The sequence below is a fragment of the Emydura macquarii genome, unplaced genomic scaffold (genome assembly GCF_026122565.2).
Source record: "Emydura macquarii macquarii isolate MOO-44397 ecotype Brisbane River unplaced genomic scaffold, CSIRO-AGI_Emac_v2 contig_71, whole genome shotgun sequence".
NCBI classification, from domain to species: Eukaryota; Metazoa; Chordata; order Testudines; family Chelidae; genus Emydura; species Emydura macquarii.
Genome location: NW_027130208.1, coordinates 7,984,999 through 8,010,132, shown reverse-complemented (window position 1 = coordinate 8,010,132; position 25,134 = coordinate 7,984,999). Strand labels below are relative to the sequence as shown.

General features: G+C 43.8%; 1 protein-coding gene across 5 annotated transcripts in view; it reads left to right on the top strand.

Annotated features, from left to right (window-relative positions):
• Positions 1 to 25,134, top strand: part of FRMD4B (FERM domain containing 4B) — a 185,591-nt gene that overhangs the window by 97,077 nt on the left and 63,380 nt on the right. For all 5 annotated transcript variants that reach the window (XM_067542245.1, XM_067542255.1, XM_067542272.1 and 2 more), the window contains 4 exons: positions 5,355 to 5,420; positions 6,446 to 6,540; positions 8,948 to 9,040; positions 18,086 to 18,170. In XM_067542245.1, coding sequence (XP_067398346.1) covers positions 5,355 to 5,420; positions 6,446 to 6,540; positions 8,948 to 9,040; positions 18,086 to 18,170 — 339 coding nt within the window. The remainder of the gene's footprint in view (positions 1 to 5,354; positions 5,421 to 6,445; positions 6,541 to 8,947; positions 9,041 to 18,085; positions 18,171 to 25,134) is intronic.

The window sequence follows — 25,134 nt, the reverse complement described above, 5'->3', positions numbered from 1 at the left end:
GGAGATCTAAGTATAATAAATGCGAAGGTGAAACTGACATCCCTATAACTCGTGTCCCTGGAGATCCCGTGTTACTTGTCTTACACATGCCCTGGTCCCCCTGTGTGCTGAGCAACTACAGTCTGCCTACCTAAAGCGCCATCTCTCGTTTCACCCGGGTTTCCGGTCCTACGCTGTTGCGTAGCGTTGGTGAGCACTGTCAGATGTTGGTAGATGAAGTGATTCTACGTTGCTCGCAAAGGGCTTTGGGATCTTTCTGGAGGAAGGGAGCGATGTCAGCGTAAGCGAGTCGTTCTCTCTGGGCTTTGCAAGCTGCAGTGCGGAGCCCCATGGAGTCCATGAGGCTCGTTGTGGACGCAAAGTCTCTTTGCCTGGAGCAGCTTGCCTGGTTGAGGATGTCCCCAAGGGAGGTGATGGAGCTACCACAAAAATCACAGCTCAGGACAGCTGAGCGCTAACCGCTCTTACGCTGTTCTGTTCTACCCTACATCTTCCACACTGAGCCTTCTGAAATTCTGGGAAGTGGCCACATCATTGCATTTTTGAGAGAGGATAAAATGTTTGAAGTTCAGGGAATCTTATCAACCAGAAAACTCCCGATTCAAGGGCTAATTCCAGGAGTTATATGAGTAGTTTCATTTTAATAAATCGGGTGCTAGAAGAAGAGGCAAGGATGGATTTATACCCCTAGCTGTTTAATGATTTATGAAAAATCTCCATGGATAAAAGAGAGGCCTGTCTTGTAGTTAGAGCACGAACCTGGAGAGTTGGGTCCTGTTTCTCCTATGTGATCCTGAGTACATTATTTGTGGCTGAGATACCAAGTACTTATAGATTCAGTTGAGCACTCACAACTCCATTAGAAGTCAACACTTCTCAAAATTAGTCACTTACGCTCTGGGTCTAGTTCTTGCCTTCTGTAAAATTGGGGATCTCACGTGCATTTACCCCTCTCACAGGGGTGTCATGAGGTTTAATTACTTAATATTTTTAAGTGCTCTGAGATTCTCTGTTGAATGGCGCAGTGGAAGCACAAATGATTGTTTCTTTTACACCTGAATCTTTGAGGCCACATTCCACTTTCCCTGGCACAATGTTTATATGTATTTTTATAAGGGCAATGTTTTTACTTGACAATAGATAAATGCGACAATTACGGCGACAATGATCAACGTGATTTCACTGGGCAAAAATGAAAGCAGCGAGCAATTAAATAATGGCGACGCCTATGCTATCTCAGTGCAACAGATGGGGTTGGGACTTCAAAGCACTAATGGATCCGCCACTTCACAATGGGGGCAATTGGCGACAGTAAGTCAGGCAGAAAAAGTTGATGAGATGACTAATCTATAGTAGCATGTGTGTTCATAAATAAATCACAATGGCTTAGTGACAAATGAATCTGTGATCAGATTGTAATGAATTTAAGGGCTCCACACAAGGGAGATAAATCACATGCGTAGTTCCTTGGGAGCTGGGACTGGAACCCCGAATTTTTGTTTCCTAAACCAAAAGTCTATAGCAATTGAGTTAAAGGAAGTCTACCACATCCAGCAGTAGTTGTAAGCCACACATCTTCTTTGTGGGCCAGTAAGTAACGGATCTCTCTCACACACAGTGTCACACGACATTACAAGATATGCTGCAAAAAGAAATAATAATTATTTCTTTAATTTCAGCCTGGTATATACATAGTTTTTGTACTGTATATTGTCTTAAGCCAGTATAGCTTATTCCCCTTCCTGTGTGACAATAAGCTATAGTGATATAAGTGCATTTATACCGGTATAACCGCATTAACTATGCTGGTGTTTGTGTGTCACTAAGGTCTTATGTATATATTTTTTAAATCTTTACATGTTACATGTTACTCTCCCACATCCAGATTGTCTCGAGCTTTGTCTATGGAGGGACTTGTCATGTCACCATTTTGGGTAGAATCCCAGCCCCCTCTCAGAGTGCAAGCTATTATTAATTTGATGTAGCTCCACCGTATTTGTGATGTTTAATTCATTAGGAAATCCCTATCTTAGAAAGCCACCCTCTGCCTATGTTTAGAGCTGCAGATTTATTGCCTGTGAGAAGCTCTGTGTTTTCAGGAGAATGAGTTATTCTGAGGGCACGAGGAAAAAAAAATAAAAGCCAGGGTCACTTTACCAGTTGTAATCTTCAGAATACCTGAAAACAGGCTCTGCCCAGACTGTGAGGGACCCAGAAGAGAACTGTTCTTAAATAATGCAAAAGCTTTCATGGAAATGTAATAGATTTTAAAGGACAGATGTAAAAGGAGCATAATGTACATTTATGTTTTTAATTGTTCCAAGAGAGACTGTGGGAATAGATTTCAATGGATAAACATGACATGAAACTGAAACTAAGATGACTAAAACAGTCCAGATCTAATAGCAACGGAGTGAGTGAGCCTCATCTCATTGCATATCCCTGGAGAAACCTCATGGTCCAAGCAGCTGTGCTGGTCTTGAAACTCAAACAAGGCAATGCCATCATCTTCCTCAATGAGGCTGTCTCTCCTATGTCTGCCAAAACAAGGAATCTAAGCTTTAGTGTTCTAATGTATGACTAATCCATTCCTTCTCCATGGGCTAGGACTGATTTTAACTTCCTTATGACAAGAGACAGAATTCAGGCTAGCTGGGAACTTCCTAATTTAGTTCCTAAACTTCCTAAATATGAACCAGATCAGCTGGAAGAAAGAATTTAATCAGAAAAATGTGAATGACACTTGGAAATAATTTAAGAACACCTTGCTAGATGCCTGAAAAGCCACAATCCAATAGTTGAGGAAGAAGGTTATGCTGATTAAAAAACCGACCTGGTTCAGAGGGGAAATGAAGGCAACTATAAAAAAAAAATTTTTTTAAATGTGTATAACAAATGGAAAAAAGGGAAGGTTGATATTAATGAATATAAATTAGAAGTTAGAAATTGTAGAAAATTGATAAGGGAAGCAAAGAGACACAAGGATAAATCTATGGCCAGCAGAATTAAGGACAGTAAGGGTTTTTAAAAAAATATATTAGGAACCAAATGAATCTTGACAATGGTATTAATCCATTACTGGATGGAAATGGTAGAATTATCAATAATGCAGAAAAGGCAGAAGTATTCAATAAATATTTGTTTTGTATTTGCAGAAAAATAGATGATAGTCTCTTCATATGGTGATAACATTCTTTCCATTCCACTAGTATTTCTGGAGGATGTTAAACAGAAGTTACTAAAGTTAGCCATTTTTAAAATTAGCAGATCCAGATAACTTTCATCCAGGAGTTTTAAAAGAGCTGGCCGAGGAACTCACTGGACTGTTAACGTTTATTTTCAATAAGTTTTGGAGCACTGAGGAAGTTCCAGAAGACTGGAAGAAAGCTAATGTTGTGCCAATTATTAAAGAAGGTAACCAGGATGACCCCGGTAATTATAGGCCTGTCAGCCTGACATTGATCCCAGGCAAGATAATGTCAAACTAATTTGATATGTTTTTTTGATGAGATTAGAAGTATAGTTGATAAAGGTAATAGTGTTGCTGTAATATGCTTAAATGTCTGTAAGGCATTTTGACTTGTACAGCATGATATTTTGATTAAAATATTAGAACAATATAAAATGAATATGGCACACATTAAATGGATTAAAAACTGCGTAACTGACGGGTCTCAAAATGTAATTATACACAGGGAATCATCATCAAGCGAGTGTGTTTCCAATGGGGTCCCACAGGCTTTAGTTCTTGGCCCTACACATTTATGTTTATTCAACATTTATATCAATATCAACATTTATATTTATTATTTATTCAACATTTATATCAATGACTTGGAAGAAACCAAAATCATGACCTGATAAGGTTTGCAGATGACACAAAAATTGGGGGAGTGGTAAATAATGAAGAGGACAGGTCACTGATACAGAACGATCTGGGTTGCTAGGTTCATTGAGTGCATTTTAATATGGCCACATGTAAATAACTGCATCTAGGAACAATGTTGGCCATACTTTCAGAGTGGGGGACTCTATCCTGGGAAGGAGTGGCTCTGAAAAAGTTTTGAATTGTGGAGGGTAATCAGCTGAACGTGAGCTCCCAGATGTGACACTATGGCCAAAACCGCTAATGCAGTCCTGGGATGAATAAATGGAGGGCGGGGAGGGTGACAGGAGAGAGAGAGTTAAGAGGTGATTTTACCTCTGTATTTAGCACTACTGTGACCTCTTCTGGAATACTGTGTCCAGTTCTGGTGCCCACAATTCAAGAAAGATGTTGCTAAATTAGAGAGGGTTCAGAGAAAAGCCACAAGAATGATTAAAGGATTAGAAAACATCCCTTATGTTGATAGATTCAAAGAGACTCAATCTATTTAGTTCAACAAACAGAAGGTTAAGGAGTGACTTGATTACAGCCCATAAGTATCTACATGGGGAATAAATAATTAATAATGGGCTCTTCAGTCTAGCAGAGAAAAGTACAACACGATCCAATGGCCAGGAGTTAAAGCTAGATGCTTCCAACCAGAAACAAAGCATACCTTTTTGACAATGAGAGTAATTAAACACTAGAACCAAGGGTCATGGTGGATTCTCCATCACTGCCTATTGTTAAATCAATATTGGATGTTTTTCTAAAAGATATACTCTAGGAATTATTTTGGGGATGTTTTCTGGCCTGTGTTATTCAGGAGGGCAGACTAGATGGTCCTGTCTGATCTCGGAATCTGTGATTAAATGTTTTGTTTATACCCAGTACCGGTTGCTCTACCAGAGCATTAGAGCATAAGGACATTGCTATCTCTGTGTAATAATAAGTCTGGTTTATTTTCACTACTGCAATTAAATTACAACTGAAGTGCAGCTCTGCTCTAGCTTTTGGGTAATTTTCATCTGTTCCTGAGAGGTGTTAAGTATCCTTAAATGCTGTTTGAAGTCGATGGGAGTTGAAAGTACCTAGCAGCTTCTGGGATCAGGTCCTTGAAAAAAGAACCTTAGGCCTGGTTCACACTGGGGACTTAATTCAATTTAAAGTCCCTTAATTTGAATTAATTACTCCCGCATTTACACTGGCACCACTGTTAATTCGAATTAAGGTGTCTGTAAAATCGAATTAATAAGACCACCCCTGCAAGTGGCGTAGCGCCTAATTCAAATTTATTAATTCGAATTAGTGTCAGTGTGAACGTAATGTTAGCCTTTGTATAGTGAATTGATTCAGTTACTAAGGCGTCGTCCAATGCAGTTCAGTTACCAAGGACATCAAAACCTACTGTCATACACAACTGCCTGTTGAAGCTTTTAAATGGAGTTTCCTCCGTTCCCTCACCACTGACACGTTCCTTTATTTCCAGATGACAGAAGGCCGGCACTGCCAGGTGCAGCTTCTTGATGACCGGAAGTTGGAACTGCTGGTTCAGGTAAACACTCTCTTTTGGGGCACCAATAGCATCACTTTGCCTGACAGAGATTGGTTTTATAGTGTCATCTGTGCAATCCACTTCATTGTGTTTTTACCAGCTTAAATGGACACAAATGTTTGTTAAATGTCTGTGAGTAAAGTTTTCAAAATGCCTAAGTTCCATTTTCAAAGGTAAGGTAGGCACCTACGCTCCTAAGCCTCCTGGTCTTCTAAGTGCCTGCATCACTTTTGAAACGGGACTTAGGCCCCTAAGGCAAAGAGGTGCATCTAATGTCTGTCTGCTGACAACTCTCATTAGTAACAGGGAATGAATTTCAAAAATCTAGATCAGACTTCATCTTTTTGTTATTTGCGTGGACAGCGACAGAAGCTGGGTCTGTTTGACATCACTTTCGTGGTCTAGCTTTCGGCGCTGTTAGGTCTGGAAAATTTTCAATAACTATCTTTTAAAAAAATCAGTTCTCACTAAAATTCATACCACATGAATCACTTTGGGGTTCAAATTTTACAATCTTTTTGAAAATGATCTGTATTTTGGATTGTGTTTTGGAGTGGATGGTACCCTTTCATAATTGGGGGGGGGTGTCTAGTTCTTCTAGGGCATAACTGGTTCTATTTTGAAAAGTCCTTCCTGCAATAATGTCCAGAAAAAGCCTGAGTTCAGTCCAGTTTTTTCCCCTAGACTAGCCACTTCTTTCTTCTATCTCCTTTTATACATTTCAACTGGTCTTGGGAAGCTAAAGAATTTAGTTGCCTCTGCTCCCCAGCCACTTAGTCATTTATGTCTGGTTCTAAATTTCTGTAGATCTGACCGGTAAAATGTGGTTTGGAGTCTTGGCTGTACTTGGGAAGTCAATACCCAAGTGCATAAGGCCTCATGGGACCCCGTTGGGTAGTAGACAGCACCATGGTGCTTTAAACTACATGGCAGCGTCCCTTTAAGACAATATACCTAGAGAAAACTAGTTTAAAAATAAAATGGCTGAGCTGAATGTAATGATATGATGATGATTCTCTCAATAGCCTAAACTTTTGTCTCGGGAATTACTGGATCTGGTGGCGTCACATTTCAACCTCAAAGAAAAGGAGTATTTTGGGATAACATTTATAGATGATACGTAAGTATCTGCTTTTCTTTTTTTAAACAATCGGTGATAAGATTATTGCAAACCAACGTCGCAATCCATCCCACAAAGCATAGAAGTTAGACTCCAAGCCAAGCCACAATGATCAAAAAATGTTTTCCTCCCCCTTAGAATGGGCCTCTGCTGAGTCAGGATGACACACCATGACAAAACAGAAGGGCAGTTCTTTAATATTCTACTCGAGTTTATTTTGCTCTTTTTTATTTGTCTTGCAAGTGAAAGGTGGAAAAGTTGATTGTGTTCTCTTCTTCCTATATGAGCACACGCCTGCATGCCTACTCTGTGCTTAAAAAAACTGGGGGAATATGCAAGTATTTTCAGTACTAATCAATTACATCATTTTGTATTTTCTGGCCTCAAACCCAGTATAAGCAAATCTTTCATCCCTAACTGGGATAACAGCAGAGAAATGTGACGTCAGATAACATAGGAACAAACTCTCCCTAGTTCTGTGCCTTTTGGTTATTTTTTGTAAAAGTCTAAAACCATTTCGCCGTCTATCAAAAACAGCTACAAAGTAGCGTGCATTTTAACTCCGTGAATTCCTCTCTCATCCAGTCGTAAGTGAAACCTCCTATCTGATTGACATTTGGTGAGCATGCTGCCTGGCCTCAGCATGCATTTTACTGCGTGACATTGCACAAGTCACTTTATACTCCCTTTTAACGAGCATTTCCAGTGCAACCACAGCCCAGCTTCCAGAAATGGCAGAAGAACCGTGCCAAAAACAAGCCCTGTTCAGGAGGGGTGGAGGTTCGCAACAGTAGCCAATGAAACTGGATCTTGACCCCAGTTACAGCTTTATTACAGGGCTGACATTAATCCCTGTCCCCACTTAGGACATTTCTCGCCCTTTTCAGCACCTCCCTGATCGCTGGGTAGCTCACGTAGGAAGCCTCTGACAGTAAAAAGACCCTTAATCACAATCTTTTCCCCATTGTATGAAGCTGTGGTTCAAGCCACAGCTGCAGAGACAGTACCCTCCTCAGGAGCTTTGGGGCCGGGGAAGGAAAGGATGCTCGTTAGATTGTCATCATAGCTGGGTATCACCCTGGTGTCAGGAGATGTCTGCTTCTGAAGCCCTTCCTGGCACTGCCACGGGTATACTTTTTGAAGAGCTGCTGTCCTCCTGGGGACTCTTTTTAGAATATTTTTGTCGTGTCCTTGCCCTTTCCAGTGCTGGAAAACATTTTCTTCCAGCATTTCTTCTATAAATCATCCTCTGGGATGATGTTTATATTCCTCCCAACCTCCCAGGAGAACTGCCATGAGACTTTTTTTTTTTTTTTTTTTCTTTCTTTAATTGCTTAGTGGTTCGATGAACTTTTCCAAAGCACTGCCTGGGTGTTTCATAAGGGCTGCTAGTACCCCAAAATAGCAAGCAGAAAATTTGACAAATCCTAGTAACTTCAAAGGCATTTGCTAAAGATGCCCAGGACCCTCTACGGGCCGGTGTGTTTGGAGTGTGTGTCTGTCACCTCTGGAGGGCAGTCATGCTGTTCCGGCCTGGGACCTTTCCCAGTGCCAGAATATCTCAGACAGCAGCAATAGGCATCACTGAGTTACTGTCTCTCCTAGCTAATCCACAGGACAAAGAGAGGAGCAAACCACATCCCCAATTCTATTCCTGCTTGTTATTAAAAACGGTGCTTGCGAAGGCATGTGTTCAATTCTCGGTCATTCCCTGTGGGTGCTGCCCTACACTGATTCAGCCACTGCATTGTTCAATAGCATGGGCACCATGCATGTATTGAAAAGCTCTGCTCCGAAATGTAGGGTGCCTCACCCTTCCCTTTGGTTTATTTGGCAATTGCCAAAAGCAGGCTTTTCATCTTGGGGATCTCCATCAACAGTCAGACGCTGGGAAACGACAGCAGAAAACTCTGCAATCTCACTGCTCATGCCGTGATTATGGAACCAGCAACTTTCAACCCAAAAGGGCACCACCCTTATGCTATGGGTCAGATCCTCAGCTGGTGTAAACCAGAGTGGCTCCTTTGAAATCAGTGGAGCTGCTCCAGTTTACAACAGCAGTGCAGGATCTTGCCTTAATGTGGAGAGGAGACGTGTTAGTTCTCCTGAACTTCATGTCTGATCTTCATGTTCCAGCTTTAGAATGGGAGGCCCTCGTAGTCCTAAGGGTGAAGGATGTCAAAATCTGCAAGTTCTGCTAAGAAAAGAGACATTTGGTCAAATCCTGCCTCTGTTGAAGAGTTGTAAATTTTGACACTGACTTCAGTGAGAACAGGATTTCCCAGTCTTGCTTTTTTGAAAGTGCCGGTTTGAGTAAATGCAAGTGCTGAAGAGAATCTGTTTCAGTATTATTAATGGAAATTGTTCCTCTCCCCTATTTCTCCCCCCTCCCAATTTGTTCCTACAGAGGCCAGAACGTCTGGCTGCAGTTAGAGCATAGAGTTCTGGGTCACGACTTACCCAAGAAACCAGGCCCCGTAATTTTGTACTTTGCAGTTAGGTAAGTAATTGTTTTCTATCAGGAAACATGACCCGTTTGGTTTATTTCTTACCACAGCTCTTTGCTTTAATGGGTTGATAACTAATTTGATAGAGGAAATAAAAGTCCAAGCCATATGTGTTATTTTTAGAAAGCAATCAACTCCTGGATAAACACAGTTTAGCTATGAGTTACTTTGCAGACTTGCTTGTTGCCTTTTTAGATATAAACAATATTTTATTAAAATAAACAGATATTGTCAAGATTTTTTTTAAACCCTATGCTGTACTTAAAGAGTTTCCGTGCCTGAATTGCTGTGAACAACTTTGATTATTTAAACTGTACGAACTCTTAACAATGACCGTTACTTTGCTCTATTTATGGTGGCTAGTGTTGTTTTACAGTTCAGGCAGTCTGGAAAATGAAATGAGGTGGATCTTTTCCACTCCCCAGGATTAATATGACACAATTTCTTGTTGGATTTTGGCTGAGTTTGTTAAAATATTTTTGTAAGGCACCCTGAGAGAACAGTGATTTGTGTAGCTTTGAGAAGTAGGTTCCACAAGGCTGCACTGTCTGTGTTTAGGGCATGGTAACGGATGGTTCAGAATAAACAGTACTTTGTGTTTACTGAATACGCTTTTATTCTTCTTAGATTCTGTAGCTTCCCACCTTCCTCAACCCCCATTTAAAAAAAAACAAAAACCTAAAACAAGCTGAAAACATCCCTTTAAATATATTTATTAAGGGCCCTTCTTCCCTTCTAAATATTCAGTGTCTCTGACCAGGAAAAGTGAGGCTGAATTTGTGTGTTCAACTTCAATCTCTTGCATGGCAACAAGGCAAAAACACTGTCACGGACTTGGCCAGCAAATCAGTCACATCACTAACCCTCCCCATCCTTTCATGAAATGTAAAGAGCTCCCTGCAGGCAGGATCCTGCACCCTTGTAGGAATCCACTGACTTCAGGCTGCTCTGCTTTTATATCAGGGGACTGGAACGGAGCACAGCCAGTTCAGGAGTGGGGGATCGCCTTAAAGCCACCTTTACACACATTTCCTGAGCGAGGGCTGAAGATCTAGGCCAGGGCCTGTTAAGATACAGAAGTGCTTCTTCTGGGAGACAGAAAGCACTGAAAGAGTTAAAAAGAGAAAGAGCTGACTTGGGAAGGGAAGCTGCTGGAAGCTAATTTTAAGCCCCAGCACTTTGGGATAGAGTTTGCATCTTAAGGACTTAAAAGCTGAAATAAACTGTTTTAAAATGAGCAGGCAGGTGCTGAATGGAGAGGCCTTCAGAAAGGAAAAGCGGAGGATACGGGAATAGTTGACAATAGACAAATTATTTCGCTCCACGGAAAGTAGACATTCTAATAGAAAGCGCCTTCAGAATCTGCGAATCTATAAAAAATATATTTTGCCGCATCCAAAGAATCGTTCGGACGTGTAAGCGACGTTGGGTTTTTGCACCATGGCATGTGCCTGGGGTGGTTAGTGCCCACACACTTATCTCTCCCTAACATACGTGCTCTGTCATCAGCTATTTTTTAATTAAACCCAGATGCGAGCGGTCAGAATGCTAGATATGGGACTGTGTGCGCACAACTTCGGTGGGAAGGCAGGGGCAGGGATGGGGGGTTAGAGCAAGGCGCTCGTGCTGGGCACTACACAGGGTTTGCCACGGCCTGTGTGGGCCCCGTGGGTTCAGAACTCAGCCTTGGGCCAGAACCGAGGCGGAAATGGGGCTGGTGCTTCTTACTGCCCGTCTCCTGCCAGTTTAACTGCTCGTGCTTTTTGGTTTAAACAAGTGCTGTGCCTGCTTTATTTTATTGTTGGTTCTTTTTGTGTGTCCTATTTATTTCTTTATTTGTTTGATAAAATGCATGGTTTCAAAATAGGAGCACGGACGAGCTATTTCTTAAACACGAGCGGTTTCGGTTCCTGGCCTGCTGGAAGGGGTCAAGGAGATTTTGCTTGGGGGGTAAAGAGCAAATGTGAACATTAGCCTTTTCTGCAATATGCCTTCTCTTCCCCCAACTCTTTCTTAACACCTTGGACAGAGGAAATTAGCATCCTCCCTGTTCCTGGGCTTTTGTATGGCCTCGTTTGTCTGTCAAGCTCAGCATTGACATTGGGAGCTCTTAGGGGCAGGGACCTGTCTTTCAGTGTTGTCGCTGAAGCACCTATCACACTTGCAGGTGCTATGAAACAGTGGTTCTCAAACCTTTTAACTGGAGCCTCCCCTGGACTTTTGTCCAACAATCGCTCCGCCCTCCCCTGAATTGTACCCCCTTCCCCCTTCTAAAAGGGTGGGGAGCCTTTCAGAAAAAAACGGGGGGGTGCTTCCGGCGCTGTCATCCCTGTTTTTTCCTGAAAGAGTGGGTTCGGGGGGAAGAGGGACGTGATTGTTAGGGGGGCGCTCCCCGCACTGTGGGGCCTACAGCGCGGGGAGCGGGGAGCTGCAGCAGCACGAGGGCAGCAGCAGTGCAGGAGGTTGCCCGGCAGCAGCAGGGGGCTGCTGGTGCAGGAGGTGGGCGGCGGTGGCAGCTGCTTCCGTCTCTGAGGAGCGTGGAGCCAGACCGACTCTGTCCCCTGCTCCGCGCCCTCCCATGATCCAGCTCGCGCCCGCCCCCCACTTGGAGAGCCACTGCTATAAAATACACAACCTTTGGAAGTACGCTGTAGTAGCTTTTCAGCATCAAGTGGCATCCCCTGGAGTTCAGAGTCTCCTGGGATTAGCCGGACTGTTAAAGTGACAGTGTCTGGCACCTTTGACCTCGCATCCTGTATTCCTTAGTCAGCTGGAAGTTGTGCCTCAACAAGAAATGCAGCATCTCGTTCTTAAGCTTTGGTCAACTGGTCCCACCATTTACAATGCTGCTAATTTTAATGTAACCTTTAGAAACCTTTCCAAAAATAAACATACACAGGGCAAGCCATGCAACTTACGTTATAGTTAAAGGTAGTTGTACATAAGTTCCCTGGTGTCATACAACCTGGTGTGTCATATTCACTATTTATTTCCTTGGTGCCAGTGTATTTAGTTAGCTAGAGTCTGATTTAGATATCACTCACCCAGATGTAAAATTATGAGTCATTTCATGAAAGTCAGCGGGTAGTGGAGGTAATTGAACACACGACAAATGAATTATAAACAATAAAACGTCGTTTTTGGACCGGTCGTTCTGATTAATAAGTGTCTCCTGGCAGTTGCCAAGCACCCTTAACTCTGACTATCTGGAGGGTGCTCAGCATCTCTCAGGATCGACCCTTACCGTCTGCAAAGCATTCAGTAGATGAAAAGCGCCATTCAAATGCCAAACGTTGTAATCATTAATAAAGCGTGTTTGTGCTGTTTATATTGCAACAAAGTGTGAACGGAAAATGGTCCTTTGAAGATATCAAACTTTTGTAAGACGTGTTGACTTCTTGGAAATTTCCCATTTTTTTAATCAATTTTTTTTTTTTAAATTGGTTTAGTTTGTGTGGAGAAAAAGTCGCTCCTTTTACTCTTCACACAGTGACCTTTTCCTGTGGAAAAAACATAAAAAGCTGAGAGACTGGCTTGTCCCACACTGAAATGAATTTTGTTGTTGAAAAATGAAACATTTCACAGAGAGTTGCCAACTTACCAACAAAGATCATTTATATTTCTTTCAAAAAACTTTCATGATACATACTTGTTTTTTACAAGTGCCAGTCATTAATAAATTGTCTCGCAGTCTTTTCAATTCCAGAGAAAATGTATAGCACATATAACAATGCAGTGCTGTGAGCAGCCATTATCATGAGCAATGGTGAATGCCCCTCAATCTTTTCCCATTACTGCAATGGATCCTTTCCCATTAGTGATATAGGAAGGGCAGGGTGGCACTGACCCTGACACACCTGCTCTGACCCACCTCGGGGTTATGACCCCAGCTTGAGAACTCTTGCATTACGGTAATGAAAAACAAGTGTCAGATTGTGCCCTTCAATTTTAGTTAATAATGTTGTTGTCTTAAGTCAGCCGTAAATTCAGTATAGTCACACCAGTCGTCATGTGATATACGCAATCAGTTAAAGACTCTGCCGCTTACAAAAACTAGTTTTAAAAATATGACTCTTTCTAGAATGATGACGGCATTGGAAACAAAACCAGATCCAGCATGTTATTGTCTTGGCAAACATGCCTGTCATCCCTTGAACATCCTTATCTCTGTGGTCCCGCGTTCCTTGCTCACGCTGCGGAAATAGGAAAGTACAGTATGTCCCATAGAAGAAATAAAAACACATCTACAAAGTGCAGAGGAAAAGCCTCCCCAGGTTAAATCCTGAAAGAAATTGCAGCTACTTGGGTGAGAGCATAGGATGGTATCTGTCTGAAATGGCACTTGCCCGTGCTGCAGAGTTGCGACCTTTGTGTGCACCTTCGGGAGAAGTGGCTCTGTTTGCACAATTTGCATTTTGTAGCGCGGGTGCACTGTGTGTGTTTAAATGGTAGAAAATTCTACATTTTAACAAGTGGTCTAGAAGTGGGGAAGCTTTGAGCCTGACCCTGCTAGGTGACAGGTGTCCTCAGTCTTCCTTAAAATCAGTGAATCAGATTTCCCTTTCTTACTCGTGTAAGCCAAGAGCAGATTCAATGAAGTCAGTGGAGACCCATCAGTTTCTGAGCAGCGTGAGAAGACTTCATTGACTTGAGTGGACACTGAGGGACCCAGCATCTCAAAGGATAAGGTCTTAGGACTCCATGGCTCTGTGCTCCGCTCTGCCCCTGATTCACAGGTGGTCTTGGGCAACCCTTGGTCTTAAACCTCTCTGAGCTAAGCTTACCCATCTGTAAAATGGGTATAAGAATACACTGCTTGTGGGGCCATTGTGAATAACTAATAAATTAAGAGCTCTGAGATCCCTGAGCAAAAGGAGCTCTGGAAGTGCAAACGAAGGCCCCAAATCAGGAAAGTAACACTTTTCAGAACAGCATTCTGTTCTGTGCTGTGCTGTATAGGTTCTTATACCACGCTCATCACCATAGCATCTGAGCACCTTCATGTAGTGTGTTAAGCAACATGACTAACATCTGTCATATACTGTATTTTCTTATGTCAATGAGACGTATGCGCATGCATAAAGTACACAAGAGCTGTACTGAATCAGAGCCAAAGTAGAGACATTGTAAAGGGTCGTTAAATTCTGCGGAGTCACACATTTGGAGAAATAAATTGAGAGCAAATTCATGGCACCATTTAGCAGGGTTGTTTGGCGGGACAACATTTGGTTTTAGCTAGAGGGAGGCAGAAACGTCCATAGCGCACACCACTCTCTTTTCTCCTACAGGAGTTTTAAAGCTAACGCACTAAGTGTAAAGGAGTCTTGTGAAAACTGAGGGGAAGGATGGTCTTCTGGCTCCAGCACAGGGCTGAGAGTTGGGAGTGTGGGTTCTGTTCCCAGCTATGTCACACTGTGACCTTGGACAAGTCGTGCATTAGCTTAGGTGTGTTCCAGTCTGTGAAATGAAGATAATGGTGTATCTGTCCTTTGCAGGACAGCTGTGAGGCTCAGTCGTGTTAGCCAAATGCTTTAAAATCCTGGATGGAAGGTGCCGTACAAGTGCAAGATACTAGAACAATTACCATTAAATTTGTTCTCTTCTGAATTGCTGCATGAATAATGCTATATATTGCGTAAGTTTGGCTAACAAAAGCAGTATGTGTTACCATCCATGGAATAATACCAAGGACAATAGCACTATCTCCCACTCCGTGCTGCTACTCTGGGTACATCCCTGGCTTTTCGGTTCACGCTGTAAGTCCTTTTACAGATATTTATGGTAAATATTCTGAACTGAGATATAAGGGGCTAGAAGAGGAGGCAGAAAGCAGCCATAGTGCTCCAGGGAGGGGAGTTCTGTCAGGAGGTACAACCCTTCCCAAGTACTCCAAGGAGCATAGCAAGGCGTAGGCACTCTGCCTCATCCCTCCCAGCCCTCCATCTGTGCTTCTGGGGCACATAGCGAGAGCAGTCCCTAGCACGCAAGGATTGCAGCGGTCTCTGGTCTTTATGTTGGGGGGATAGTCCTAGAACCCAGCTGTAACAGGCTGCTCTGACGGGTTGGAGGGCTGGGGCTGGCCAATCCTGCTTACAGAATGAGCCCCACCTGGGAGAGACCACGATGGCCGCCCTCTAGAGAGCAGCAGGAATCTGCCGCAAAGGAAAGGGTAGAGAAACAGCAGAGAGTAGGAAAGGCTCCTGCAGGAATGACCCTGAGACCAAGGGAGCTGTGACAGAGGGGATGAGCTACAATCAACAGGATGCTCCTGCTAGAGACCCTGCCTGGAAGAAGGATTTGGGGGTCTGGAAACCAGAGGGCTGAGCTGCAGCCAGGTAAAGCCAGAAAGACTTTGAACTGGGACCTCGCTCTGGGAAGAAGGGCTGGGGACTCCGGTGTAAAGGGAGAGAGTGCCCGAATTGGGCGTCAGGCCTGGAGGCCCAGTATGTGAGGACTCAATAAATGGGGCCCCAGGTGGGGAATGTTTTGATCACCTGTGGACTGAGAGTTATGAAGAGGGCGTGAAGAGGGGAGGAATCGGCAGCAGGGCACAGCAGAGGGATCTCTGGCCACGAGGAGATGCCCAGGAATCAGCCATCCTGCTACACCGTCCCCCGGCATTAGGGGCCAGGGCAAACTGGCCCCACACGTTCCATCGTTCTGAGAAGCCCGTGCACTGATAGCGAACTGTTCGGACCTTTCAGACCTTTCAGACCATGTTGTCTTTGCTTTATATAGACTTGAGAGATTCACGCTTCCGGGATTATAAACATTAATTGGCTAGGCACCGGTTGGTGTGTAGCGTTCATAGTCTTGGTCCTGTTGAGTGTAATATCCCAGGTGAGGATTAGGGGGAAAGTGCAAAGCAAAAGCACTTATAGAACTTGTTGTTGCGTTTATTTTTTAGTATTTGTAGAGTGACAGCAAGGTGCTTGGCTTTGTGTCTGTGCATCAAGCGTTGTGTGTCCAGACGGTGATCTCATTCATGCCAGTAACTCCATTGTATTTACTGGAATTCCTCCAGATGCCAGCGTATCTGGGATCGGTGTCTGGGCTGCGATCCATCTAGACATGGAAAATACTGTATGCTTAGACAGAGGGACTGGAGGATGGGCGTCTCTTGGTAAGCCGAGAGGTGTGAGATTTAGTTTCAGAATATGTTTTTGAGGATTGGTGTATGCTGTGGGATTTGCTGCTATTTTCTTGGTTTTGTATTTTTATCTGATTAAGCCTGGAACATGCGTTCTTTTCTAGTAGTTTAAATCCAAGTAAATATGATACTGTAGCAATCCCGGGCCATCTAAGATGTGACCGTTATTGCATCATGGCCACTAGTGTCTGCACGGTGACGGTGAGGTCAGAACTCAGATCCTCTCTCTCAAAAAGCAGGAAAGCCCCCTTCCACTTGACCTAAGGGAGAATTTTTCTTCAGAGTCAGACTGACACACTGCATAGCAGTACTGATTCTGACCAGTAGAGAGCAGAGGTACATCAGCTAGTCCATGACAATACAGGCGGTAATGGTGCAAGCGCATAATGATGAGGACGTCAAGGGAGACCAGTGAAGCCAGGCTTCAGAGAGGAAACGTGATTTAAGGAGGGTTTTAAGGGAGGTTGTTTGGCACACAAAGAGAAGGGGGGGATGGTTCAAAGCTTGTGGAAGAAAGTGCAGATACTTCAGGCAAAGCTTTGGAATCACCACAAGTAAAGAATTCCTTTAGCAAATCAGTCAAGGAGAGCTTCACAGTTGTGAGCCTTTTGCGAATAAGGAAACACTTATTTTCCTTCAGAGGACTCCACAGACCCAGCATTCCTAAGAGCTGTCAAGAGTGCCGCAGCTTGGCCATGCTACAAACAAATGCTCTTGCACCTGCTATATTTAGTCACACAAGAAGGGGCTTCTGAAAGCCTGGTGCCCAGAGTGAGCTGCCACTTGGGGGAAGAAGATTCAGTGGATCAGAAGGGTTCAGTGTCAGACTTTTGATGTTTAGAGAGAGGTCAGATGACACAAGTGTGTCCCTGGCCTCTGGTTCTGGCAGCTGAACTCCAGCACGGTCAATAATAAAACCTTAGACCTCACATGCTGGAAACTGAATCAAAAGGCACCATGTAGCAGCCCTGATCATCTTTAGATTCATCACACAGGATGCCTATTTACAGAAACTGCTCAGCACCGATAAACATTTTCACGCCCCTCCAGTGCATAGGTGCTAACACACCTGAGTGCTGGCAAAATGCAGTCAGGGAAGAGCACAGCCAGTGTGCAAAATGCTTCTCCAGCCCTGAACCAATAGCACTTCCTCCACATGGGGTTTCACGCTGGTTAAGAGAGGGAGTGGTTGGCAAGGGGGGGAAGTAGCTGTCCAAGCTTGTGCCATTTCCAATGGACATTCCAGTTGGTTCTGAGCAATCTCACTGAGTCCTGTCTATGGCTTGACCCCATGGGGGAAAGACTGTGTGCCCCTATGCGGCAGCACACTCCTGAACTGGTGCTTGTTTCAGAGAGGAGGGGGGGGAATCTAGAACAGTGCAGAGAGGCAGGCATTCTGTGCAAATCCCTGACGGTCCAAGGTACTGGAATGAGAACTCCCATGTGTTCTTGGACACGATGTGTTCCAAGGTCGTGCCCCTGCCAACCTGCCACACTGGCCCTAATCTTTCTGCCACGGTGGGTTTTGCATTGGCTTTGTCGAGTTGCAACACAGAGTTTCCATTACCTTTTCCAATTCCATGGTGTCTTTTCTCTGCTTGAGAGGACGACTTGCTCCTTTGAAACCTGACAAGGTTTTCAAAAGAGATGAAAAGTCGTCAGATCGCTCTTATCTGTTGAACGGGTGTTTGTCATTCCCTTTTTGCTGCGTCTTTTCAGGTCTTTCTGCTTGTTCCTTACTAATAAGCAGGAAATTAAATGCAATAAGTCATAGTTCCTCTAAACCATCTGTACTGCTGGAGAACAAAGACCATAAGGAAATCAGAATGACTTGGGAGGGAAATGGAGCCTGGGTAAGAAAATAAAGTCGCTTTGTTCTTTTTTTCAGGTTTTACATTGAAAGCATCTCCTTTCTGAAGGACAAAACCACAGTAGAACTCTTTTTCCTGAATGCAAAATCTTGTGTGCACAAGGTAACATGATGTCTCTTGAAACCTTTACCCATTATTATACATTTTCCTGTACTAGAGCCCATTGCCTAGACTGACTGATAAATTAGGTGTTAATGTTATCATATTTCTAGATTACAATGAAGGATTCAAATCTAAACACTCCCCCCAACTTCAGGTACATGGATGACTGTGAAGGGGATGGTTTCAGGATGCAGTTTTCACAGCCCTCTGTCTTTCAAAGGGGCTAAACCAAAATCCATATTCAAATATACCCAGACTTTTGGAGGTTTGAAATCTGGATTAGAATTGTGTGGCTAGCCCCCAACTCTGATTGATTGACATCACACATGTGCTTCCCAGATGCATGTAATATTGAATGGCCAAAGCAAGTGTCTACCTTAGGTGACCCGTCCGTGCCTAGGGTAGCCACCTGAAAATGCCAAGGGCAGGGCAGGCTACAAAAGGAGAGCGGATTTTCCTGGCACTGGTGGGTGACACTGAAGTCAGACTTCCCAACCAGCCACAAACAGTGCTTCTGACTCCCCACACTAGTTATCAAGAAGCCAAAATAAAGATGTACACAGCCCCCTTTACTGCATTTCAGTCTCCGGCTCCCAATCGGCCACTAGGTCCAGTAAAGAGACCAGTTATTTAAACTCTATGCTCTTTACCAACAAGGTTTCTCCTGACCCCAAAGGGTCAGCCACAGTACCAGATCAATTTAAGTTTGGATCTTACCCAAAATACCACGCTGCCAGCCAATCCTTTAGTAACTAAAACTAAAGGTTTATTATAAAAAGAAACAAACAAACTATAAAAGAAATATTAAAGAATTAAAGCAATCAGATACATACAAATGATTTGAAAGTCCAGATATACCAGGTTTCTAGGAGAATTGTGGAGTTTGCAGGCTTGTATAGTCCCTCTGGTGTACAACCAGTACCTGGAAGGGTCTCAGTCCTTTGCTTCACAGCTTCAGTAGATGAGTTGATCTGGAGGTATGTGATGACTGAAAGACAGACTAAAGACTGGTGACTGAAAGACAAAATGGATCCCGGGCAGCTGCCTTTTATGTCCTTTGGTCTATGCCATGCTGCTTGTGGAATTTTGCAGGATCCAAAATGGAGTCCAGAGTCACATGAGTAAGTCCTGGTGACTCATCAGGTATATCCCTGGCTTTTCCACTTGGGCCCCCTGTACCTGTGCATTTCTTAATGGGCCATTAAGCAGGCTAGTGCTGCAGCCATCCTGTCTGGGGTGTGGCCCAGACAGCACAATTTGAAATACAGATCTATCAAACATATCCATCACTTCCCTTACACATAAAACACATGAACATCATCATCTTACTGAGCACATTACAGCCTTTCTAACAGTACCTGACACGGCATATCTCATATGAGTTATTATGATTTTGAGATACTGATATCAAACAATACGATAAATGCCCCTCCAATCCAGCCAGCGTGACACCCCGAACGTGAGATTGGTGTAGAAGGGAGTAATCAGAGCTCCTGAATACACCTCAGGGGCCCCCCTAATCCAGCCACACCTTAGTTCTTCCTTAATCTCAACCAGAGCTCTGCATCAAGATCAAGTGGAAGCACATGGCCCCGTGCATGAGACACACAAATTTGAACGTGGGTACTTCTTTCCCTGAAGGTACCCCATAAAGTCAAGAACAAAGAGAACGTGCTTTTAATATATATGTGTATGTACATGCGGGTATGTATGTATACACACACACACACACTTACTTTCTGGTTAGGAAGTTACACTTGGTGTATAGAAAATTCAAAAATTCACATTGGAAAACATCTTTAAACTGTGGCTTTTTTTTAATCATTGTCATACTACTGTGTTTTAAATGGTAAATTAGCTGTCCAGAGGACGGGAAATCTCTCTAATCCTAAGTGAGGACTGTGTGTACGCATCAAATAAAACCACAGGTGGCTCCTACCTATGCCAGTCTGCCAAAACTTTGCTGTAACAGCAACCATGTTTCAATAAACTCCACTGCCGCAGTGCCTAATGTTTCTGTGACTTCTGGTAGTGTCCATAAAGTCAAGCAGCAGTTGTTGCTTTTCATACAACCTGCCTAGCTGTGACGCGCGGGAGGTGTGGAACTCGATTCTTTCAGGTATTATAGAGAAACAAAATAAGCTGATCATTCATGAACTGGTGCAGCCATTCAGTATATTAGAATCATAGAATATTAGAGTTGGAAGGGACCTCATGAGGTCACCTAGTCCAACCCCCTGCTCAAAGCAGGACTAACCTCAGCTAAATTATCCGAGCCAGGGCTTTGTCAAGCTGCCCCTTAAAAACCTCTGAAGATGGAGATTCCACCACCTCTCTAGGTAACCCATTCCAGTGCTTCACCACCCTCCTAGTGAAAAAGTGTTTCCTAATGGCCAACCTAGATCTCCCCCACTGCAACTTGAGACCGTTGCTCCTTGTTCTGTCATCTGCCACCACTGAGAACAGCCTAGCTCCATCCTCCCTGGAACCCCCTTTCAGATAGGTAAAGGCTGCTATCAAATCCCCCCTCGTTCTTCTCTTTTCCAAACTAAACAAGCTTAGCTCCCTCAGCCTCTCCTCATAAGTCTTGTGCTCCAGCCCCTAATCATTTTTGTTGCCCTCCTCTGGACTCTCTCCAACTTGTCCACATCCTTTTTGTAGTGGGGGGCCCAAAACTGGACACAACTGGACTCCAAATGCGGCCTCACCAATGCCAAATAGAGGGGAATAGTCACTTCCCGCGATCTGCTGGCAATGCTCCTCCTAATGCAGCCCAATATGCTATTAGCCTTCTTGGCAACCAGGGCACACTGCTGACTCATATCCAGCCTCTTATCCACTGTAACCCCCAGCTCCTTTTCTGCAGAGCTGCTGCCTAGCTCGTCGGCCGTCCACACTGTGCATGCCTCTGCAACTCCGTTGTTTGCTAACATTCTCACACGTCACATTTTAAAGGATTGGAGTTCAAAAACTGGCATTTCTGGCTGGGTGGAAACCTTACACAGAATATTTAATGGCAAGAACGTGAATCTCACTTGTATCGGAATTTGTTTCTGGGAGAGTGAGGAAAATGGTACCCCACTTCCCTGCTCCTCCAGTCTCAAAAAAAAAAATTAAGAAAAAAAGTAAACATCTGTTAAGAGTTCTGCGTCTCATTGGCTAAGCTTAATAGCTGAGAAATCTCAAGTTTAGTCTGTTTGCCATCTCAAATAAGTGTCTTGGCAGTTGGTAGAAATTGTTTCAAGGAACTGAAGCAGTTTAACTAGGCACAAAAGCACATAAAATATAGAATTGGAAAATGTAGCTGATTTAGTCATGGGATATGGAGAATATTACCACTTATCCGGCGCTAAGTTGATATTAAAATAAATGCTAGTCACATCAAAACATTGGGTTGTGTGAAAGGTATGGGTCAGTGTTTGTATTTATGTGTATGCAGTATAAAAGGCCAGGGGACAAAATGCTCCATATATAACATAGATATCATCTGGCCAGCCAGGAAGATTCGCATCTGGCCCTGATAAATATTATTATTCACACAGCATAGTTGTATGGTATTGAAACAAACTGATGATCATGCACAAAGTGCTGAAATGAACAGTGTATCATCTAGTGATTTATTTCACTACTTTGAGTGTCATCATTTGAATGAGAGCCTTTTTTCTTTTGCTAGGTGTGCGCTTTAATTAGTATTAGTGTAGGAAGTGCCAGCTGCCTGATTTTGCACAGCACACCTGCCAGAAGAGAAGAGAGAGAGTTCTCCTAGTGTATGGTTTCTGTAGGAGGCATAAGGATAGGGAGCTTTGCTTAAAATTCAGAAAGGAGGTTTGCTGGGAAAAGAGAGTTTCAGAACAGCACTAAGATACTAACAAACTGCTATAAAACCAGACAGCCCTTCAATCTCTTTGTATAACTTCTCCTTCAAAGCTGGTGCAATGAACCCTGGATTATCTCTGAATGTAGATCATAAAAAATCAGAGCAGATCTCATAGACTTTAAGGTCAGAAGGGACCATTATGATCATCTAGTCTGACCTCCTGCACAACTCAGGCCACAGAACCTCACCCACCCACTCCTGTAATAGACCCCGTAACCTATGGAGTCCTGAAATCATTGTTTAAAGACTTCAAGGTACAGAGAATCCACCAGCAAATGAGCTGTGCCCCGTGCTGCAGAGGAAGGCGAAAAAACCCCAGAGCTTCTGCCAATCTGCCCTGGGGGAAAATTCCTTCCCGATCCCAAATATGGCGATCATGTGGGAAACCTGTCGCCTCTTAACCATGCTGGTTAAAACTAGTGCTGCACAGACAGCATGGCAGTATTCCAGGAGAATAGTTTGGTCTTCACTTGCTAATCAGACTGAGTATACAGTTGGACGAGAAGTCAGAAGGAACAGCACCTATGAGAACTGGAGGTTGAACCTATGTGAACTGTAGCAGTATGACGCTTCATTTGTCTTCATGTTGGGGTACCAACCCGGAAGATCCTTACACTGCAGGATCCCGTACCAAGAGAACAAGATTGGGTTCAAGCTTTTCTGAACTCGGTAATGAAAGCCTGTGGGTTTACCCCACCCCCACCCCACCCCCGCTTGTTGTGTTCAGAACATGCTACACCACGTGCTGCAATCCCTCCCCCCTAACTCCCCTCAATAATTCCCTTCTTTTAGCTTGCAAGCTCTTTGGAGCAGGGACTGTCACTGTTTGTATAGCACTTAGCACAGTAGGGCCCCACATGGCTGGCATATTATAAATGTGAGCATCTTGGGCTCGATTATTATTTATGGCTACACTTTTCTGTGCGTGGCAGTAATGCAATTCGCAACAATTCTTAATGGTGTATGGAATATTCCTAATACATTAGATAAAGCAATAAATGTGGGATTTGCATGTGCAAAACGGGTGATTGCCTATTTTTCTATGTCCCATCAGTTTTGCATGGGTGAAAAAACTGGAGGCTGGCTGGAAATTTGGGTCAAACTCATCTTTGGCATAGTTCCGTTGAAGTCAGTGGATTTGCCCTAGGGAAAAATTTGGCCCATTGCCTTTTAACACTAAAATTAGTGACTTTATAGTTAGTTAATTCCATTTGGGGAACATCTGATCACAATTATGGCCGATTTCAGCTCATTGGAGGTTATAAAAAATGCAGTCTAAATTTGTGTTGAATTAACACATCTTAACTCTCATTTAAGAACCTGTCATTCAGGTGAGAAGACAGGTGCATCAGACGTATTCAAAAGCCACATTAACGCAATAAACAGCGTAGCCACTCTCGTTTGTGCTTCAGGGCAAGGAGGCACAGTCCGAGTAAAGGGCAGTGTCAGCTACAAAATATAACCGGATTCCCAACTCCAGTGACGCAACCCACTGCTAGTCACTAATGATAGATAAGATGTTCTCTGGTGTTTCTCAGTAGTTAGACTAGCTAAGGGTGCTTAAACTTGTTGTGTGGGTTTTTTTGTTTTGTTCTTGTTTTTGGTTTTGGTTTTGCTTCATTCGTGCTGCATGTTGTGAGGAAATCCTAATGTCTTTTAAAAAGCCACAACCTGTATATGAAGCGCTTGATGCAGGGATCTCAATAATGCACCTGCACTGGCTGTTTACCTAAAGGATGAAATATCAAAGGCCATATCCAACTCAAGATCTTTGCAAGAAGCTCCCCTTGTGGGACAGGAAGGCAGTTCAAAAGGTGGGAGATAGGAGAGTGGGAGAGAAGTATGGAAACTAGGATGGGTTGATAAAGATTGCTTAAAATAGCATCTTGATGATCACTTAATCATTTTCACAGAGCTGTTCTCAATATTCTTTCACCTTTCACTGTTTCAAAAATGGAGAGAAACGTTTAGAAAGGCCCCAGTTCAGGAAAGCACTTGGACCTGTGTTTAGCTTAGTGTCTGCTTAAGTTCCAATGATTTTCATGGGATTTAATCAAATGCTTAACTCTAATCATAGGTTCTTTCCTGAATACCAGTGCATTCCTGAATCCGAGCCCAGCTGGATGGGAATATGCAATTGTGCAGTGTGCCCTGTGTCGGTACCTGCCGTATGCACTAGAGATGCCTTCCTTTCAGTGGTACGATATGCATATGGGGTGAAATTCACCCTTGTGCAAGGCTTACGCAGCAGCTAAGTGCTACTTTGAGGAACCAAGTCACACTTACGAGTGAGATCTAGGCCTTGTGCCAGTCCACTGCCTAGGAGGAATTTTCCCCATAGCTTGTAAAGTGCCAGAGAATCCTTCAGGTTCAAAGTGCTACCTAATGATGTAATTATTAAAAATTCTTTATTGGCGTCCTTCTTTTTCACGTGAGAAACGCTCTGTAGAATTAAGTCTTCATGTGTCTATGGGGCAGGTTTCTCTGGAGCCGGTCTCTAAATCAGAGCATAGGACCTAAACGTCGTTTCCACGCTTTTCCTCTTCCAAGCCAAAGGGAATTTTTAAAAGAGGAGGAGGGACGTCAGTGCCTGGGCCATGCAAACAGACCAACATCTCCGGACCCCCTAGCAGGGTACAGTGCCTGCCGCTCTTCACCGGTGCCATCGGTCAGTGTGCACGGTGACCGCTGATCCAGGGCGACCCGGCTGTAGCCTAGACAGTCCTTTGCTGCAGACTGAGCATCCTGGTGAACAACAGGCTCTCGTGGGGAGATGAAAACGATCCTGCTCCCCATAACGCCTCTCCCTTTTCTCCTCTCATCGGGCTCTTCCTGGCCTTGGAGCTGTGAGCCGGTGACCCCTTTCCATGGAAGACGCTGGGCAGCCAGTCAGGCTTATGATCCCTGTAGGAAGTGTCTGATTCACTAGGGCATCACACTCTTTGTATGGTCTGTTGGCCGAGCGCGTTGCACACACCAGGGGCTCCTTGCATCCCTCCATTTCCTCTCCCGTGCCCCACAAGGTCCCTGTGTGCCACCCTCCCACCCCCTTCTATGTCAAGGACTCCCTGCAAATCCACCCATCCC